The 19661-nt window shown below is 43.2% G+C and overlaps 2 protein-coding genes and 1 long non-coding RNA gene across 5 annotated transcripts in view; all 3 read right to left on the bottom strand.

Annotated features, from left to right (window-relative positions):
- LOC133118885 (lipase maturation factor 2-like) overlaps nt 1–7400 on the bottom strand; it is a 15430-nt gene extending 8030 nt beyond the window's left edge. For all 3 annotated transcript variants that reach the window (XM_061229151.1, XM_061229152.1, XM_061229153.1), the window contains exons 1-6: nt 7179–7400; nt 4613–4869; nt 3291–3319; nt 2389–2582; nt 1228–1406; nt 429–567 (exon numbers count right to left, since the gene is read on the bottom strand). In XM_061229151.1, coding sequence (XP_061085135.1) covers nt 429–567; nt 1228–1406; nt 2389–2582; nt 3291–3319; nt 4613–4869; nt 7179–7272 — 892 coding nt within the window. In that variant the 5' untranslated portion in view covers nt 7273–7400. The remainder of the gene's footprint in view (nt 1–428; nt 568–1227; nt 1407–2388; nt 2583–3290; nt 3320–4612; nt 4870–7178) is intronic.
- A 2037-nt stretch (nt 7401–9437) lies between these two features.
- On the bottom strand, nt 9438–13025 carry LOC133119362 (sulfotransferase 6B1-like). Its single transcript, XM_061229902.1, has 6 exons — nt 12734–13025; nt 12153–12346; nt 11374–11500; nt 10887–10981; nt 10480–10678; nt 9438–10147 (listed from the first exon to the last, which is right to left on the bottom strand). Exons 1-6 carry the CDS (start codon nt 12870–12872, stop codon nt 10029–10031), a joined length of 873 nt encoding a protein of 290 aa, XP_061085886.1. The 5' UTR covers nt 12873–13025; the 3' UTR covers nt 9438–10028.
- A 4525-nt stretch (nt 13026–17550) lies between these two features.
- Nucleotides 17551–18610, bottom strand: LOC133118770 (uncharacterized). Its single transcript, XR_009706431.1, has 2 exons — nt 18446–18610; nt 17551–18257 (listed from the first exon to the last, which is right to left on the bottom strand). It is a non-coding gene; the product is annotated as an uncharacterized LOC133118770 (long non-coding RNA).
- Between the last annotated feature and the right edge of the window lie 1051 nt (nt 18611–19661).

The raw sequence follows: 19661 nt of genomic DNA, 5'->3' as shown, positions 1-19661 counted from the left end.
CCCCCATCATTCTGGCAGTAAATGCTGGAGGGTGTGCCCTGTGCCTGTCCATTCAGGCCTGCAGTGTTTTACCCCCCTGGAAGAGCAGGTTCTCCAGAATGCTTTTTCCAAGTCAGCGTTGAAGAACGCCGTTTCAACCGCAATTGTGACATCACCGGCATTAGAATGTTCGGTACTGAATCACACATTTAGGGCGTGACACTGAGGCGAGAGGGAAATCGTGTCCTTTCGGACATGGCCAGCAGAATTGGTGGCCTTTGCACGGACCTTACCGTGCGTTACAGGACATTTTTACACAACTACAAGAACCACCCTGAACAGTTTGCACCCACATGCTCCCACTCGCACACACGAGACATGGAGAGGGGCAAAGGTCAAGCCCATTCGTCGCAGATTAGTTTGAAACAAAGGGGAGGTTTCGCCGTTACTTTTGGCCTTCTTCCGCTTGCCGCGTCCGAGCCAGGAGCCGACCGCGTCGTCGTCGAGCAGCGAGAAGCACAGCGCGAGGGTGAGCAGGTTGAAGAAGTTGTAGTTTCCCGTGAGGATGATGCACACCTGGAGAAGAACCTGGAAACGAAGAGCGAGAGAGAGCCAAGGTTATTATCACAAAGCCCCCCCCGCTTGCTCAGCTCTGGAGCGGGTCCAGTGGACTCGCAACGAGGCGGGGGGGGAAGCCCAGAACATCCAAGTAAAAACCAGGCAGCCCACACCAAAGTGCCAAGTAAACAAATAAACAAATGTTGCCATAACAACGACTCCACTCGTTTGATGATTTGTTTGTTCTAGTGACCTTTATATTTGTACTGAGTTCAGCAAGCTAACATTAACTTTGTATTTACTGTTTGGTACCGTGTTTTTTCGCAACACAACATTAGCTAAAAAGAATCTAGCTTCGTAAATAACGTCCGTCTACTGGCCGCAATTCTAGTGAAGTGCTTTGTGATTGGTTCAGATGACAGGTTTTGTCTATTAGTAGCCCTATGTTCTAAAACCAGACCACTGTCTGCAGTGACTTGAGTTGTGTCAACTTGACAGTCAACTTGAGACGGGACTCGACACGGCCAGTTTAGGAAACGCTAGCCGACGTTCTAAAACAGGACAGTACATGCTTTATTTAAAAAAAATTTTTTTTGTAATGAACCTAAAACAGTCACGTCCCATTTGGCCTCGTACAAAGTTGGTTGTTTGATGTTTGACTGGGCTTTATCTAACAGGTGCGTCACACACCTGCAGGTAGAAGGCCGTCAGACGCAGCCGCCTGATCGGGGCGAAGAAGAGGAAGGGGACGGCGATCTCGATGACGAAGGTGCCGACCACACTGAGCTTCTGCACCCACACGGGCAGCTGGTGGGCGAACCAGGCCAGAGGGGTGGGGATGCACTGCGTCTCGTAGTGGTAGGTCACCGCTGAGGGAGGACGGACAGGTATAAACACACACACACATACACACACACACACACACACACGAACATAAAAACACACAAATACAAACACACACACATACAAACCCATGTACAAACACAAACATGTTGAAACACACACCGACAAACACAAACAAAAGCAAGCAGACACACAAACACAAAACGTACAAACGTAGAAACACACAAATACAAACCCATGGACAAACGCACACAACACAAGTACAAAACACAGGCATGTACATTCAGAAAACACACAGACATGCGCAAACTAAACGCACTAATGAACACACATGTGAAAACAACCACACACATGCAAGAACACATACGGGCATGCTTACACACAAGTATGAATGGAAGCAATCACACACGCACACCGTTAAAAGAGGCTTCAAACCCAATATCCTTCTGGCACAAAGGGAACAGAAATTATGCAATAACGCATCAGACCTGAGCTGTTACACAATAGAGAAGGAGCTGCTGGTTGGGATCGGGTGCAATATCCAAATTTCATTCCCTCTTCATCACCAAATGCCTGCAAGACTGCATTAACCTCATCTCCCTTCAGACCACCATTTTCATATGAGCCCAGCAGGTGAGCAGCAGGAGAGCTGCAGGTGAGCTGCAGGTGAGCAGCAGGAGAGCTGCAGGTGAGCTGCAGGTGAGCAGCAGGAGATCAGCAGGTGAGCAGCTGGTGAGCTGCAGGAGAGCAGCAGGAGAACAGCAGGAGAGCAGCAGAAGAGCAGCAGGAGATCAGCAGGAGAGCAGCAGGAGAGCAACAGGAGAGCAACAGGTGATCAGCAGGAGATCAGCAGGTGAGCTGCAGGTGAGCTGCAGGTGAGCAGCAGGTGAGCAGCAGGAGAGCTGCAGGTGAGCAGCAGGTGAGCAGCAGGAGAGCATCAGCTGAGCAGCAGGAGAGCAGCAGGAGAGCTGCAGGTGAGCAGCAGGTGAGCAGCAGGTAAGGGCCCACCTGTCAGGCCCCACCAGGTGGGGCAGCGGCTGGTCAGCTTGACCACGCCCGAGGCGAACATCAGGCGGAACAGGAGCCAGCGCAGCAGCCAGAAGGTCAGGCTGTCGTGGTGCCTGGACGCCGACCTCCCGCAGAGCAGGCCCAGGGGAGCCACCAGGATGGCCAGGAACCCGGTCTCCAGCAGGAGGCTGTCCCTAAACACACACACAAATTTCACCAGACCTGCTTTTCTACATTGGCAGGATATGACTTTTCCAGCTTTTCAATAACACACCCTGAATTCGCGAGAACAACACATCGGGAGCCTGAACTGCGGCATGAATTGTGTTTATCTCCATTAAAGCCGACACTTTTATCCAAAGAGACGTACAAAACCCTGCATGTCAAGGTCGTACGACAAACAACCGAACACGCCAGATTAAGGTACAATTCATAAATGACCGGTTTTAAGGCCATGAACAGAAGTCCAGTACACAAGGTAGATGGGCCAAGTCTGGGACTACCATACCGAGACATCTACAGCTTTGAGGAACTGCAGTACCGAGACAAATACAAATACAAATGTAAAAGTCTTCTGGTACTGAGGCTCCTACTCCATAATCCAATTCACACACGTTTTGTGTGGGAATATTTGCTTTGCAAATGCCCTTCATGGCAAAGAGAGAGATAAATTAAATGACCAAAGGTTAGTGATGGTCACCGGTAATATAACTAGGCTACGTTGCGAACACTGGACGACTTCTTGTACGTCGCTCTGGATAAGACGTCTGCCCATGATGCAATGCAACATGAGTATGTCATTTTGTCTGCACTCACTGGACACACACGATTGGACTAAATCGTTGCTTAATATTTGGGCCCAAGGTGTCATTTAATGGAAAAGGGGAAACATTTCAACTTACCACTGGAAGTAGAGGAAGACTTGACCAACCTGAAAACGGAGAATAATGTTAGGTGTGTCGCGAAAGACCAGAATGCACGTTCGTGTGTACATATCGTTACATTTCCTTTTGTGAGAGAGTGGGAAGGAATTTGAGAATACCTGAACGAGACAAAAACACAAGTGCGAACAAAGCACCAAAGCGGGCCAGTCTGATACATACGTGTGTGTGTGTGTGTGTGTGTGTGTGTGTCTCTATCCACACTAAGCCCGGGGCAGGGCAACAGGCACAGAATGTGGATATCCTCCCCCACTCTTCCCTCACTTAACCCTGGATCGCTCTGGCCCACTGCCAGCATTGTTGGCCTGAGCGTTTTCCCTTAACGGCTTCGCAGACCTGCGTCACATGACCTGTTGCACAGCTTTTTTTTCCATTTCCCTTTTCTCATGATGTGTCACACACTGAAATTCATCACAGATCCAAACCACAACAAAAACCTCCAAGGGAACCAGACTGTTACTAGGGGGCTATTTAATATAACATAACATATCATAACATAACAGAAGGTAATGTCGAGAACAGGTCATTCAGCCCAGTAATGCTTGCTTTTTCCTACCCCTAAGTGTACCTATTGCCTAGTTTGCCTAAAAGCTAAATAGTATCTAACACCGTATCAAGCCTGGTCTTGAAAACCCCCCAGTGTTTCCGCCTCCACTACATGCACTGGCAAGCCATTCCACACAGTGACCACTCTCCGTATATATTAAAAAAAATAATAATAATAAAAAAAAAAAATTCTGTATTTCTCCCTGGCAAATTAATATAAACACAACGATAATTACTTCTCTGTGTCTAATGATCCATACCCTGATGATCTTTTCTGCACACTGCATGTCTATCATTAATTAAATTTGGCAAGTTTAGTTTGTTTAAACCGACAGGATGACACGCAAACCAAGAGAAGACTTTGCTTGAAGCATTTTTATGGTTGCCCCCGGCAGCCTGCGAGACAACGATCAAGCAGAGACGTGTTCAGCATTGAGATGTTTAGAGTGCCGAGGGGGGCCACACACACACACACACACGTGTGCACACACACACACAAACGGACGCATGCACACCTGATAGAGGGAGAGGTAAAGCACACGCACACGCACAGGAACACCAATTTAAGATTTCGGGGTGGCAGGGCGTGGGGCGCACACAGACACAGACACAGACACAGACACAGACACAGACACAGACACAGACACAGACACAGACACAGACACACACCTGATAGAGGGAGAGGTAGAGGACACACACACACACACACACAGACACATACCGAGACACACACACACCTGATAGAGGGAGAGGTAGAGGGCCCACAGACACAGGAACACCAGGCTGCCCCTCAGGGCCTCCAGCACCAAGGCCCCGAAGGCGAGCAGCACCCCCAGCAGGCAGAGCAGCTCCATGGCCTGCTGGGTGTCCAGACCCAGCCACGGGGCCAGCCAGAGCAGGGTGGGGGCGCCCTGCAGCTGCTCCAGCAGTGGCGTCTCGTCGTCGTAGTGCATCTGCCAGCGCACCGGCAGGATCCCCTCGTTTCCATAGAGACCTAGGCAGACACGGGGGGGGAGGTTTACAGAATGCCCGACTGCACGTCCCATTGTAGCGACGGTTTCTGAGAGCCCGGTTTCACAGCGTACAAAAGCTACAGTGACGAAGGGCAGACCGTCAATGGGGGGGGGGGAAGCTCACAATTTCGACACACAATCGGTTAAAGGCCGGTTGGCTGAAAGGCTGAGATTTTTTTTTTTTTAAATGAAAGCAGTGTTTATTGCACATGGATACTGTCGGTGCATTGCCGGCAGAGTGACTGTGTTGTCGAAGGGATCACTACAGAGCGTACTACAGCCAAACTTTGTTTTCACTCTCTTAAACTGAGGTGAAAGGCAACTTGCAAGAGGAATGCTTGAGCTTCACTCCAGAAAGATTTAGTGACCTTTACGGCATGTGGAGGGATTATTTAAGGATCAGTGAATCGGCTGAATCTATACGGTACAACGGGCCGAACGCACAGCCATAATCTCTTACACAATCTCTGCCCCAGCCTCCATGCAAGGCTGCAATTCAATCACAGCATATTTATTCCTGAAAATTACATACAGCAAAAAGTAGTGCAATCAACTGACTAATTAGGTTAAAAAAAATAAAAAAAATAAAGGTCTGCTGTATACTGGACTACTTGAAGTATATATTCATATACGTCATCCCAAACACTGTACTTGAACAGAAACTTATTTAGTAATTATTTAGTAGGAAATGGGCTATCAGCATGATCCCTATTTCACCTGTAAAACTTCCTTGCAAAAGGAAATTTGCGAGCTACAACCTTGCAACTGCTCGGGAGTCAGCTAACAAACAACCAGCAAAAATTTGGAATAAACCTCTTCGCCGCTATCTGGACGTAAAGGGAAAGGAAAATAGGCTACATAATGGTTGGTTGATGATCCGACTGCAAGGTCATGTGGAACATCGGGGGGGACTTGGGCGAAGGTCTGGAGAGTAGAGCTTCTGGAGGTTCACTGTCCCCAATCCTTTACATTTAAAACGGCCTCCAACGGTTCCGAGTGCCCCAGCTCTCCTCGTAACATGACTTAGGATTTGTCCCTTAATTATAAAAACATACAAAAGAGCAGCTCAAGTGGACCAACTCTTCACCTCGTCGAGTAGACAACCTCCATGAATTAATTTGCCACTGAAATCGGCATGAAAGGAACCCGACGCTTATGATCTCGTTTCGCAATGAAAAAAACGGCTGCTAACGGGCAGCCCTCCAAGCCGAAGACAGGGAGGAGGAGGAGTTCCTGGGGAAGCTTCCTGCCACAGAGGAACGATTTCAGGCCACAGCTCCTTAGACCAGTTCTGCTCAAATCTCTGGTTCTCTCAACGCATGCCTGAGGAACGGCAGGAAAACGTGGTTCAGGTCACGATGACGTTTCCCCAGATCAAGCAATCTGGCAGTATCTTACAGATAAACGTTAATGAATAACCAAAAAGTAGCAGTGTTTTGTCCTATGAACTGTACAAATAATCAGACGCATACAGTAATGCACAAAGCTGAGTTTCTTGGCAGGTTCTGCACTTCTGGTACTCTGACGACTTCCTGTTGGCAGAATTCACTCCACACTGCCACAAGGGTAGCAGTAAGAAACACCGAGATTCCTGAAGTTCAGTTTTACTCAAAGGGAAACTTATTAAGTTTTAAGTATTTTATTTTTTGACATAATACAAGGGTATCATATCAATCAAAATAAACAAACATGTTGAAGTGAAAATATTTTCAAATATATAATTTCTATTGAATGTCCCTTTCGGTGTCGGTCCAGCAGAGAAGAATAAGCTATATGGTCCTTGAGACTAAGACCAACGACTCGTGTCCCCTACAGGAGACAAATTCATTACTCTCATAAATGAACGCGGTCTGCGTACAGGAAGATGCTTCATAACTCTTGCTTTAAAGCCCGCATCTACAATGAACACTTCACGCATCATACCCTTCACAGATGTGTGGTCCTTGCGAAGCGTAACGTTTGGTAAAGTGTAGTCGCTTGAAGAAACGCTTTAAAAGATTGTTTAAAAGTTAAATGATACTTCAGTGATGGACAGCCATTATCGCTACACACTCCTAAAATGGACCACGCTGCCCACAATGTTTCCATGTTGCGCTCACTGGCAAGCAAAGTGATTTATTTATTGCCTGCGTGCTTAACCATCTGCTTAACCATCGAAAAGCTATCTGCAGGATCCCACGTCACCTGTAAAACTTCCTTGCACAGACAAATTTGCTAGCTACAACGTTGCAACAGCTCGGGAATCAGCTAACAAACCACCCAGCAAAATTTTTTGGAATAAACCTCTTACCCGGTATCTGGACGTAAAGGGATACGAAAGCAAACAAGTAAATAACAGACATGCTCCACAGGAACATGTGCCTCGGTAGTCTAATTTCCCCCATGTTAGTGCTTTTTCTGCGTGATGGTCTGTGAATGTTTCTTATCTTTATAATATTAAGCCACGTCGTGTATGCACAGGTCCCCCGGTCCTGGAAAAGTGGAAAATGCGAGGGCGTGGCTTCTATTTCCTACACTTGCGCACTGGTAAATCTTTTCGGCGGGCTTCGCCACGAACAGAGAGGCGTTGTTTTCGCATGTGCAGTTGTCGTGCTCCGTCGGATTTTGACGGATTATTTAAATATTATTTTATGATCACGATTGCAAGTTACCATAGCTTTGAATTTACTTTGAATGCATAACGTGTACATTGTTTTTTGATTGCTAAATGCGTGCAACAGACGACGTTGCAACAGACGAAAGTGCAACAGTACTGAGCACATTTAACAGTGACAATTAGGCTATAATTGGCAAATATATGTAGCCTACGAACTGGAAAGTGTACATATATTTTACAGCAAGGCATTTTATAAATATACTGCATTATCTCGAAGCAACAATGTTTAATAATACAATAACTCTATAAACTCTATATAGGTCCCCATAATTTAGTAAACAACCCAAGTTTGTCGCAAGTTGTAGGTGGGTTAATACTTGGGTGTGTCCAAATACTACAGATATTCTTTAGTGTATGGGGAGGAGACAAGCAGAGGAAAGGAGGATGAATTTTGAGTACTGTGACTCGCCTTCCGGCTATAACAGCTAAGTTTGGGAGCGAAGGTGGTTTCTCAGACAGGAAAGGAGGCGATGACAGAAAGTGCAAAACACAAAAACAAAAATAATAACACAAAAACAAAAAACATGTCATGCTGAGGTGGAAAGGCAAAACAAAAAGAAAACGCAACATAAGGGAAATAGGGACTATAGAATGAATACCTCTGAACTGCCAGACAAATACAGATACAAAAACAAGTGCCTCTGTTGTGCGGCATACAATCGCAAAAGGGTGGCTTCATTACGGAAAGGTGTCATCAGCGTTTGCTGCAGACTTGATTTGGCACCAGCCGCTTGCTGCTGGGCTCAATAAGTTTCGATGAATAATATTTTACATTACATTACATTATTGGCATTTGGCAGACGCTCTTATCCAGAGCGACGTACAACAAAGTGCATGCCCATAACCAGGGATAAGTTCGCTGAAAGACCCTAGAGGTAAGTACAATTTCAACTGCTACCTGTACAACAAAGATAAGGACAAGGGCCATTTTTTTTTTTTTTTTTTTTTTTTTTTTGAACAAACAAACAAACAAACAAGAGCAAAAGTGACCAAAGTTAACTATCCAAACACTGCTTACCTAGCCAACTATATTTCCTGAATCTTAAACGTTAACTTAGTTGGACATTCACATTTAACTTAGCTAATTCGTTACATTCATTTAGCTTCACTGTCCATTGCTAAATAAGCTAAAGTGAATTTAGATTTAATTTTGAGGTCCCCACTAAGTTAACATTTAAAATTCAAGAAATATAATAAATCATATCTAACCATTGATGACACATTTCTGTAATTAAGCCTCCATTTTGTGTTTGTATGCTGACCTTGCACTCCAGAAGCACTTATTTCCAGAAGTTGAAAGTCCAGGTTCAGAAAGTAAAAGTCCGGTCCATGTGTTTCTTCCACCCATGACCTCAGCCAGCTGATCTGCACTCATCAGCTCCACCAATTTGCCAAACCGGGCGACTGGAACAAAATACCGGGGAGGACTTTTACTTTCTGAACCTGGATTTTACACCACTGCTTGTTTCATTACTATACATTACATTACATTTCATTACATGTCATTTGGCTGGCGCTCTTATCCAAAGCGACTTCCAGCTGATTAGACTAATCAGGAGACAATCCCTCCCTGGAGCAATGCAGGGTTAAGGGCCTTGCTCAAAGGCCCAGCGACTCTGCGGATCTTATTGTGGCTACACCGGGGATCGGTTCAGTTTTATTGTGTTTTTGCAGTTTAATGCCACCGATGCTGGCATTATTTTTTAAGATGGAGAGATTTGAGTAAATTAACACCAAGAGGGTAGTTAAGGATAATGAAATCTGGTAGTGCAATCTTAAAAACTGTAAGTTTTGGTCGAAAAAATTCCAATGTGTTATAAAAAGATCAGAGATCAGATCAGATCAGTGTTCCCAGTGTGGAGCCACCTTCAACAACCCAACTGATAAGACCAATGAAAATATAAGATCATTTTTATTCAGTCATCGTATGGTGCAGGCACATTGTAGCCGACTACCCCATAACTAAATCACTCGCATGCACAATACAGTACTGATAAAAACACAATTGAATATTGCTATTGAAATGAAAGACTCGAACGCAAAACAAAGGAAAAACAATAATAAATAAATAATCACGTAAATTGCGTACAGTAATGGAATAAGAAATGGAATATGTACATAGCAACAGCGGTGGCGCTGTTTGAAGGAAGCAAGACTTGTGGCGGTAGTTTGTCGGATTTAGAGAGACGTGATCTATGTGCAAATGCTGCCACCTCGTGTTCAATATGCGAACAACACTAGTGCCATTTTTACTCGGCTCCAGAGCCAATATTTCATTTAATGATGAAAAAAAACTATGCTGCAGATCATTTCAGGAAACAAAATATCTTTGCGCACACACCTGTTAAGTATACAAGGACACTTAAATATACACTGATTGATAAAACCCAGTGTTTACAGCTTGAAGTGTTCACATCTAAGCCGACACACTATATGTGAGGTGTTAGTTTATATAGCATATTTCTGCTGTCATTTCACGACGCGCTAGCATTCATACTCCACGCAGCTGGCCAGCTCGCTGGAGTTGATTTTATCCTGCAGTAGTGTTTCAAACGTGGCGTTCTGCTCCGCAGTGAAGTGGTTCTTCCAGTCCCCCACGGCTCCTGAGTGGAAACAAATGAAAAACACTTTTAAAAATCCAGCTGAAGTTAATTATTTATTATTATTATTATTTTTTTTTAGAGATAATTAATTATGCAAAGACAAATTTCACATGAAGAGATATTGCTGAATTATGAGCATGCTAAAGCAAGGAAATCTCTCAATATTATGCTGTGCCTGGTTGAGAAATGTTGTAAAGGGAGGTCATTCATGAAAATTAAAATAATAATAATTAAATAATAAAATGTAAAAAAATCTACGTGAGGGCCCTGAATGATGACACGTGATGATGCAGAATGATGGCACGTGACGGCGCTGAATGATGACACCGTACCTTTCCTGAAGATGAGCTTCCTGTCGGATGTCAGGGCACACACGGTGTTGGTGGGGTCGGGCCTCTCCCTCTGCTTCTCCCTCTCCACACGCTCCTTCATCTCCCGGAAGGAGGACCTCTTGGCCACCTCCCGCGCCTGCTCCTCGGTCACGCTCAGCCCCAGGAAGGAGCTGATCTCTTGCACGTACTTGGGCAGATCCTGAGAGAGCAAAGATTTTTTTAGCTTTCAGTTCTTATTCTTATATCTGAGTTCTTGAACACTATACACTGCGGTTGACCTTCCACTGGAGCCAACACTGAATTTGAGCACAGATAAGTTTATTCATGAATAATTTATCACTTCAGTGGTAACCTCAATGCTTAATATTCAGTGCTTCATGTTGAGCCAAGTACATGAACAAGCGTACCTTTTTCAGTGACTCGTAGTACACAAAGAGTGTATTCTCATTGGTTTCTGCCCTCTCCCAGCTGAGGAGATGATCAATCCAGGAGCCGTACACCACTGCAAGAAAGAGCCTGCTTAAAACCACCATCTTGACTTCATGCATATTGTACACAGCATAGCATCAGGCCTAAGTCAAATACATCATTGTTTTAGATTCAGATATTTTCCTAAACTAAGTACCCTAACTACTGAGTCTGGTGTACTGGAACCTATGAAAAGGGCACCACGGCACCAGGCAAGATCAATCAAGCACATAATTATGTTTTAGAATAAGTATGAGAATCCAAAACAATTATGTATTTGATTTTGACACAGGTCTGCAAAGCATTGGTCTACATTTACAGCTTTAAATTTGTCATAATTTTCATACTATTATGGAATTAATTTCTGTATTTGTGGTTTGCTGTCCGATTTAGAGTATTTGAGGGTCTCCTCATAGCAGTACACACCTTCTCCTTTGAGGAACAGGTCCAGAAAGGTGCTCCACTTGTGCACGGTGGGGAGGTGGGGGTTCTGCTGGTAGTAGTGAAACATGGACACGGCAGTGTCCTTAGGATTCCTGATCACGTAGATCACCTGGACACCAGACAGTAACAGAATGCATTCTTTAAAAGCAGGTACGACAGAGTGAAATATCATGACATTCTAGCCCAGGGGTGAGCAATTCCAGTGTCTACAGGTCTTTGTTTCCACCAATTACCCTGGCTAAATGAGCTATAATTGGCTGTACACACCAACACTGGTTGTCTCATAGATTAGATCACAGTGGGACATATCATGAACAATATCATGAAATGTAGCTAAAATTTGAGGTGGCGTAAATGTTAGGGCTAATTAAATCATTAAAGCCAGCAGGCTTGGAAATGTATTTTTAAAGAAAGCTTTTATTTTTGCCAGAAATGTAATGAACATTTTGCCTTTCATTAATCTCAACACCACTGCTTTGCGCTGGCACTGTATGGCAATGCACTCACACCCTTAGCGATCTTGCAAAGAAGTGTATTCAGGTGCATGCTAAAAGCAGCAGGTTAATGCTATCCGACCACATCCTGTGGGTGTATTTCAGTCCATCTTTCAGTCCAGTGGTTTAGTTTTTTAAAAAACTTTTTCAACGACAACCACCGACGACCTAGATTGGCTAGATCTCCCCCGCCTCCCTGCACTGACTCCACCCGTGTGCACTGACTCTCATTGCTCCTCCGCGTGACCGCACTACGGCGAGGCTCACCTTGCAGTCCTTGCTCCGGACCTGCCGGGGCACCATGTTCTGGGGCAGGTGCGTGGGGATGACCCTGGGGCCCGGAAGGTTCCGCAGCTCGCAGATTTTGGAGGGGTCCTGGAACTCCAGGGGAGGGGCGATGGTCACCTGACCGGAGGTGCAGTGGTACAAGTTCTTCAGGATCTCCACCAGCCAGTGAGTGCCTAGAGGAGCAAGCGCAGGGGGGCTTTCTTTACAAAATGGCCGCCTCGAGAGGATCGAAGTCAGGCGGTACAATGTGCAGTGCTAAATCAACTCATCTCGAAGTTACTCTGTTAGAAGTTGCACTGGACATTTTACGAAAGCATTTTTTTTCTCTTTTTTTTTTACAAGATACAGTGAGGGATCTACTGAAACAACAAATGTCAAATGTCAAATGCTATGAACTATTCAATGTTAAATCAACTCTTCTCGAAGTTACTCTGCTAGAGTTGCACCAACACTGGACATTTTGCTCAAGCACGGCAAACAGGGAAGAATCTATTGCAACAACAAATGCTGTGAAATGCAATGTAATGCGATTGGAGTGCGTCGGTAAGGAGGGTATTTACCTGATTTGGGGTAGGAGACCAGCAGCAGGTCGTCCTCTCTGGCCTCGAAGGCATCCAGGGAATTGAGCTGGTTGATGGACACTCTGGTGGGGAAGGGGACACCTTTGTAGGAGTGAATGAGCTCGCTGTTCTCAGGCATCTTTAAAATTGAGGTTTTTCTTCGGTGTGCGTCTCTCAGGTGACTGGCGAACGAGCTTCTTGTCGGTTTGTCTGTCTGTCCGTCTGTCTGTGGTCACAGGCTCCTGTCTGTTTTTTTAATCTCCTGGTCACCAGTGACTGTCAGTCTTCTGAAGTGAGGGAAGAGGTATAGTCTCCAGAGGTTTTCGCACCTCCTTTTATACCTCTCCGGGGCGAGGGAAAGAGGAACTTTGGTGACGCAAATACTCTGTGGTGGCCCGGAAGGAATGTTGTAACTCGGCCAGCTGAATTATGGGAAAGTTCCCATTCATCTTTTCACATACAGAAACTATCACAAGCTCCCCAATGATGATAATAACAACCCCCCCCCCCAAACGTGTGAGGACCCCCCACCCCGGCACGTATCGAAGCCTTGTGATATGCCTGTCCGACACCAGCACCTACTGGCTGCAGCGAAATGGCCGGTCTAAAATCTTGGTCATTTTGTAAAATTGAAATATGTGATGAATACACAACTATTATATTACCATGGATGCCCAGAAGAGGTCAACTGAATCTGGAAAAAAAACATATTCCATATTAGTGAAGTGTAGTGGTTAAGGTACATATCTGGGACACGCAAGGTCGGTGGTTCAATCCCCGGTGTAGCCACAATAAGATCTGCACAGCCGTTGGGCCCTTAACCCTGCATTGCTCCAGGGGAGGATTGTCTCCCGCTTAGCCTAATCAACTGTACGTCGCTCTGGATAAGAGCGTCTGCCAAATGCCAATAATGTAATGTCACGTAATTATTATGATTATGATTACATTGTGCGTAAATTAAAAGTGATGCGCTTAAATGAAAAGTCACCGAAGTCTGAAAAACCGGAAGGAAACCTTACGTCACGTCGGAACAATTCTTTCTCAACAAGCTTGGGTTGTTTACACACGTTTATATAAAATTTTTAAGGAGAGCAGCCTTTCAGAGTTTTTCTGCAGCTAAAAGTAGCCACACAGTTTATAATGGAAACAAGTCAAGATTTTTTATTCTATATTCATGTCACAACATTTCTTTCCCAGCGTGTGATCATTATGTCCAACAGCCTCATTCTCAGTCACTTCAGTGTAAACGCAATACTGGGGGAAGATGCGCAAGTATTGTTTGTTCTGTTTCGCAATTTCGTCTGACAAGTCGATAGAAACCTGGTTAGTCGTTCCCTCAAACGCGATTAATTGTCATTTAGTTCACATGTCAGAAGAATGAAATGAAATGAAATGAAATGAAATGAAATGAAATGAAATTGGTCGCCGGAGATTCAGAATGATATTAAACTGCCAGGCGGTAAAGTGGTTTTCTAGAATTACACACAGACCACTGCAGGCAGGCTGATCAATCAAGCCACCATTTAATAATCCAGAACGTCAAATGAGGGAGAGAATAATTCACAGTAACTTGTGGCATTTTTCACTAAATAAAAAGAACTGGTTGAAAAGTACACGCAATAAAAACGACAAAAATTTGACAAAACATATGACCCACACTCCGCTGGTAACACTATTGAACAAGAAATATGTGATATTGAGTAACATAGCTGTGTACTTTCGTACAGTTTATTGAGTAACTGAGTGGTTGGGAAGCCATCGGCTGCCATAGGGCAGAATGCCCATAAAGGGGCATTAGGGTGGAAGGAGGGCAGCACTAAGGCCTGTGTGCAGGCATCGTGGACAGAACTAGGGCTTTATAATTTCCCCGAGGAAACTTCAATTGTGAAATGTAAAATGCATGTTTTTTTTAAAAACATATGTATATTTTACCATATCAGGACACATGCTATGGTCAACATAAGACATGTTATGACACATTTGATAATAATAATAATAATAATAATAATAATAATCACAATAATAATAATAATAATTATTATTATTATAATTATTGAATTTGAATTTGAATTTATTTGTTTATAATGTCGTGGACAGTCCCCATTAATTAACTGTAAACAGGAAATGGAGCAGCTTTAGCCTACATGACTAATTTCCAGCTGTAGTCCCCGGCCAGTTGACAGTAGGCTCCCTAAAATACATTAGTTAAAAAAATAATAAAATTACAGTTGCAGCAAGCACAAACAAATTGAGCAAGACATACAAACATGTCAAGCAGAATTGGAGCAAGCACAAACATGCGGGGAGACAAGACATGCAAGCACAAATGGCAGCAACATCAATGCAGTACATGAGATAAAACAGTACAAGGGGACAAGGGAAGAGCAAATAGTCATAGCAGACATACAGACACAGCAACATACAGACATAATAGCGTACAGACATAGTAGCATACAGACACAGCAGCATACAGGCACAGTAGCATCCAGACATTGAAACACACACAGGCATATGCAGGTGGGTAGCAAAGATGGAGGTGTACATAACACACGTCACATCTGACAGAGATTAATGTATGCAGTGGTAGTTATCGCAAAGCCATGTTTTAAGGTGTGTTGTAAAGGTGGAGTATGTATGTATATTTTTTATGTAGGTAGGTATTGAGTTCCAGTTTTGTATTGCTATAACAGAGAATGATAATTGACCAAATGTACTTTTCCTAAATGGGACTAAGAAGTCGCCTCGTGTGGTGCTTCTGGTGATCTGACTGGTATTGTTACATTGGATTATGAATGAGTTAAGAGGAGGAGGAGCAGTGTTATGCAAGACTTTGTAGACCAGGCAGATGTTTTTGTATTTGATCACATCTTCCCAGCTCAGAAGTTTACGGTTATTTAGGATGATACAATGATGAGAGCTGTTAGGCTTCTGGTCCAGGACTTTAAGGGTTTGCTTGTAGAGAATTGCTAGTGGTTTGAGTGATGAGCTGTTAGTTTGTCCCCAACTTGTCAAACAGTATGTCAGATGTGACATAATCATGGCGTTCATGTATAATTTGGCAGCATTAAAAGGCATTACATTTCTGATGTATTTAAAATTAGTTAGGCTAAACTTGACTCTTTGGCATACTTTCTTAATGTGTGCTTTCAATGACAGATTGGAGTCAATAATGATACCCAGATATTTAAATTGTGGCACAATGCTAATATTTTTACCTGAGATTGATATATTGGACACGGTGTTACATTGTCTTTTAGTGAAAAACATTCCTACAGTATTATTTACGTTAAGTTGAAGGCATGAACGGTTCAGCCAATTTGTGATCTGATCCATAGCTGTGATGAGTTTGGCAGCAGCCAGATGTTTGGTCTTGGCATGCACATATATTACAGTGTCATCTGCATATAATTGTGTTTCAACATCAGGGCAGACAGATGGCAGATCATTAATATATAGGCTAAACAGAAGCGGGCCAAGTATTGATCCTTGAGGTACACCGGTGCATAGGTTAAGAGCTGATGAACGGTGGTTGTTCACAGAAACATGTTGGCTTCTACCAGTTAGGTATGACTCAATCCATTTGAGTGCTAACGAGGAGAAGTTAAAAGCAGACATTATTATTATTTATTTCAATTTGTGAAGACAAGAAGCCCTTGGATGAATCTGCAGAGTTGGCCCATCTTTTTTGGCATTTTATGGGAGACTTAATTCATTTGGGTGACTAATGTGATTAGATGGTTCTTCTGGCAAGGGTAATATGTTTAATTTTGAAAGTGCAAAACACAAAAACAAAAATAATAACACAAAAACAAAAAACATGTCATGCTGAGGTGGAAAGGCAAAACAAAAAGAAAACGCAACATAAGCGAAATAGGGACCATAGAATGAATACCTCTGAACTGCCAGACAAATACAGATACAAAAAGAAGTGCCTCTGTTGTGCGGCATACAATCGCAAAAGGGTGGCTTCATTACGGAAAGGTGTCATCAGCGTTTGCTGCAGACTTGATTTGGCACCAGCCGCTTGCTGCTGGGCTCAATAAGTTTTGATGAATAATATTTCCTGGATCTTAAACGTTAACTTAGTTGGACATTCACATTTTACTTAGCTAATTCGTTACATTCATTTAGCTTCACTGTTCATTGCTAAATAAGCTAAAGTGAATTTAGATTTAATTTTGAGGTCCCCACTAAGTTAACATTTAAAATTCAAGAAATATAATAAATCATATCTAACCATTGATGACACATTTCTGTAATTAAGCCTCCATTTTGTGTTTGTATGCTGCCCTTGCACTCCAGAAGCACTTATTTCCAGAAGTTGAAAGTCCAGGTTCAGAAAGTAAAAGTCCGGTCCATGTGTTTCTTCCACCCATGACCTCAGCCAGCTGATCTGCACTCATCAGCTCCACCAATTTGCCAAACCGGGCGACTGGAAAAAAATACCGGGGAGGACTTTTACTTTCTGAACCTGGATTTTACACCACTGCTTGTTTCATTACTATACATTACATTACATTACATTACATTACATGTCATTTGGCTGGCGCTCTTATCAAAAGCGACTTACAGCTGATTAGACTAATCAGGAGACAATCCCTCCCTGGAGCAATGCAGGGTTAAGGGCCTTGCTCAAAGGCCCAGCGACTGTGCGGATCTTATTGTGGCTACACCGGGGATCGGTTCAGTTTTGTCTTGCACGCCAGAGCAAAAACTGTAAGTTTTGGTCCAAAAAAATCCAATGTGTTATAAAAAGATCAGAGATAACAGTGTTCCCAGTGTGGAGCCACCTTCAACAACCCAACTGATAAGACCAATGAAAATATAAGATCATTTTTATTCAGTCATCGTATGGTGCAGGCACATTGTAGCCGACTACCCTATAACTAAAACACTCGCATGCACAATACAGTACTGATAAAAACACAATTGAATATTGCTATTGAAATGAAAGACTCGAACGCAAAACAAAGGAAAAACAATAATAAATAAATAATCACGTAAATTGCGTACAGTAATGGAATAAGAAATGGAATATGGACATAGCAACAGCGGTGGCGCTGTTTGAAGGAAGCAAGACTTGTGGCGGTAGTTTGTCGGATTTAGAGAGACGTGATCTATGTGCAAATGCTGCCACCTCGTGTTCAATATGCGAACTACACTAGTGCCATTTTCACTCGGCTCCAGAGCCAATATTTCATCTAATGATGAAAAAAAACTACGCTGCAGATCATTTCAGGAAACAAAATATCTTTGCACACACCTGTTAAGTATACATGCACACTTAAATATACACTTGATTGATAAAACCCAGTGTTTACAGCTTGAAGTGTTCACATCTAAGCCGACACACTATGTGAGGCGTTAGTTTATATAGCATATTTCTGCTGTCATTTCACGACGCGCTAGCATTCATACTCCACGCAGCTGGCCAGCTCGCTGGAGTTGATTTTATCCTGCAGTAGTGCTTCAAACGTGGCGTTCTGCTCCGCAGTGAAGTGGTTCTTCCAGTCCCCCACGGCTCCTGAGTGGAAACAAATGAATAACACTTTTAAAAATCCAGCTGAAGTTAATTATTTATTATTATTATTAATTTTTTTAGAGATCATTAATTATGCAAAGACAAATTTCACATGAAGAGAAATTGCTGAATTATGAGTATTCTAAAGCAATGATGATGGCAGGTGACGGCGCTGAATGATGACACCGTACCTTTCCTGAAGATGAGCTTCCTGTCGGATGTCAGGGCACACACGGTGTTGGTGGGGTCGGGCCTCTCCCTCTGCTTCTCCCTCTCCACACGCTCCTTCATCTCCCGGAAGGAGGACCTCTTGGCCACCTCCCGTGCCTGCTCCTCGGTCACGCTCAGCCCCAGGAAGGAGCTGATAAAAGTAGCTAAAAGTAGCCACACAGTTTCTAATGGAAACAAGTCAAGATTTTTTATTCTATATTCATGTCACAACATTTCTTTCCCTGCGTGTGATCATTATGTCCAACAGCCTCATTCTCAGTCACTTCAGTGTAAACGCAATACTGGGGGAAGATGCGCAAGTATTGTTTGTTCTGTTTCGCAATTTCGTCTGACAAGTCGATAGAAACCTGGTTAGTCGTTCCCTCAAACGCGATTATTTACGCGTCATTTAGTTCACATGTCAGAAGAATGAAATGAAATGAAATGAAATGAAATTGGTCGCCGGAGATTCAGAATGATATTAAACTGCCAGGCGGTAAAGTGGTTTTCTAGAATTACACACAGACCACTCACGCCACCATTTAATAATCCAGAACGTCAAATGAGGGAGAGAATAATTCACAGTAACTTGTGGCATTTTTCATAAAATAAAAAGAACTGCTTGAAAAGTACACGCAATAAAAACGACAAAAATTAGACAAAACATATGACCCACACTCCGCTGGTAACACTATTGAACAAGAAATATGTGATATTGAGTAACATAGCTGTGTACTTTCATACAGTTTATTGAGTAACTGAGTGGTTGGGAAGCCATCGGCTGCCATAGGGCAGAATGCCCATAAAGGGGCATTAGGGTGGAAGGAGGGCAGCACTAAGGCCTGTGTGCAGGCATCGTGGACAGAACTAGGGCTTTATCATTTCCCCGAGGAAACTTCAATTGTGAAATGTAAAATGCATGTTTAAAAAAAAAAAACGTATGTATATTTTACCATATCAGGGCACATGCTATGGTCAACATAAGACATGTTATGACACATTTGATAATAATAATAATAATCATAATAATAATAATAATAATAATTATTATTATTATTATTATTATAATAATTATTATTATTATTTATTTCAGTTTGTGAAGACAAGAAGCCCTTGGATGAATCTGCAGAGTTGGCCCATCTTTTTTGGCATTTTATGGGAGACTTAATTCATTTGGGTGACTAATGTGATTAGATG

The sequence above is a fragment of the Conger conger genome, chromosome 19 (assembly GCF_963514075.1).
Source record: "Conger conger chromosome 19, fConCon1.1, whole genome shotgun sequence".
NCBI lineage: Eukaryota > Metazoa > Chordata > Actinopteri > Anguilliformes > Congridae > Conger > Conger conger.
The sequence above is the reverse complement of the archived record's forward strand: the minus strand, read 5'-3'. Positions and strand labels throughout refer to the sequence as shown.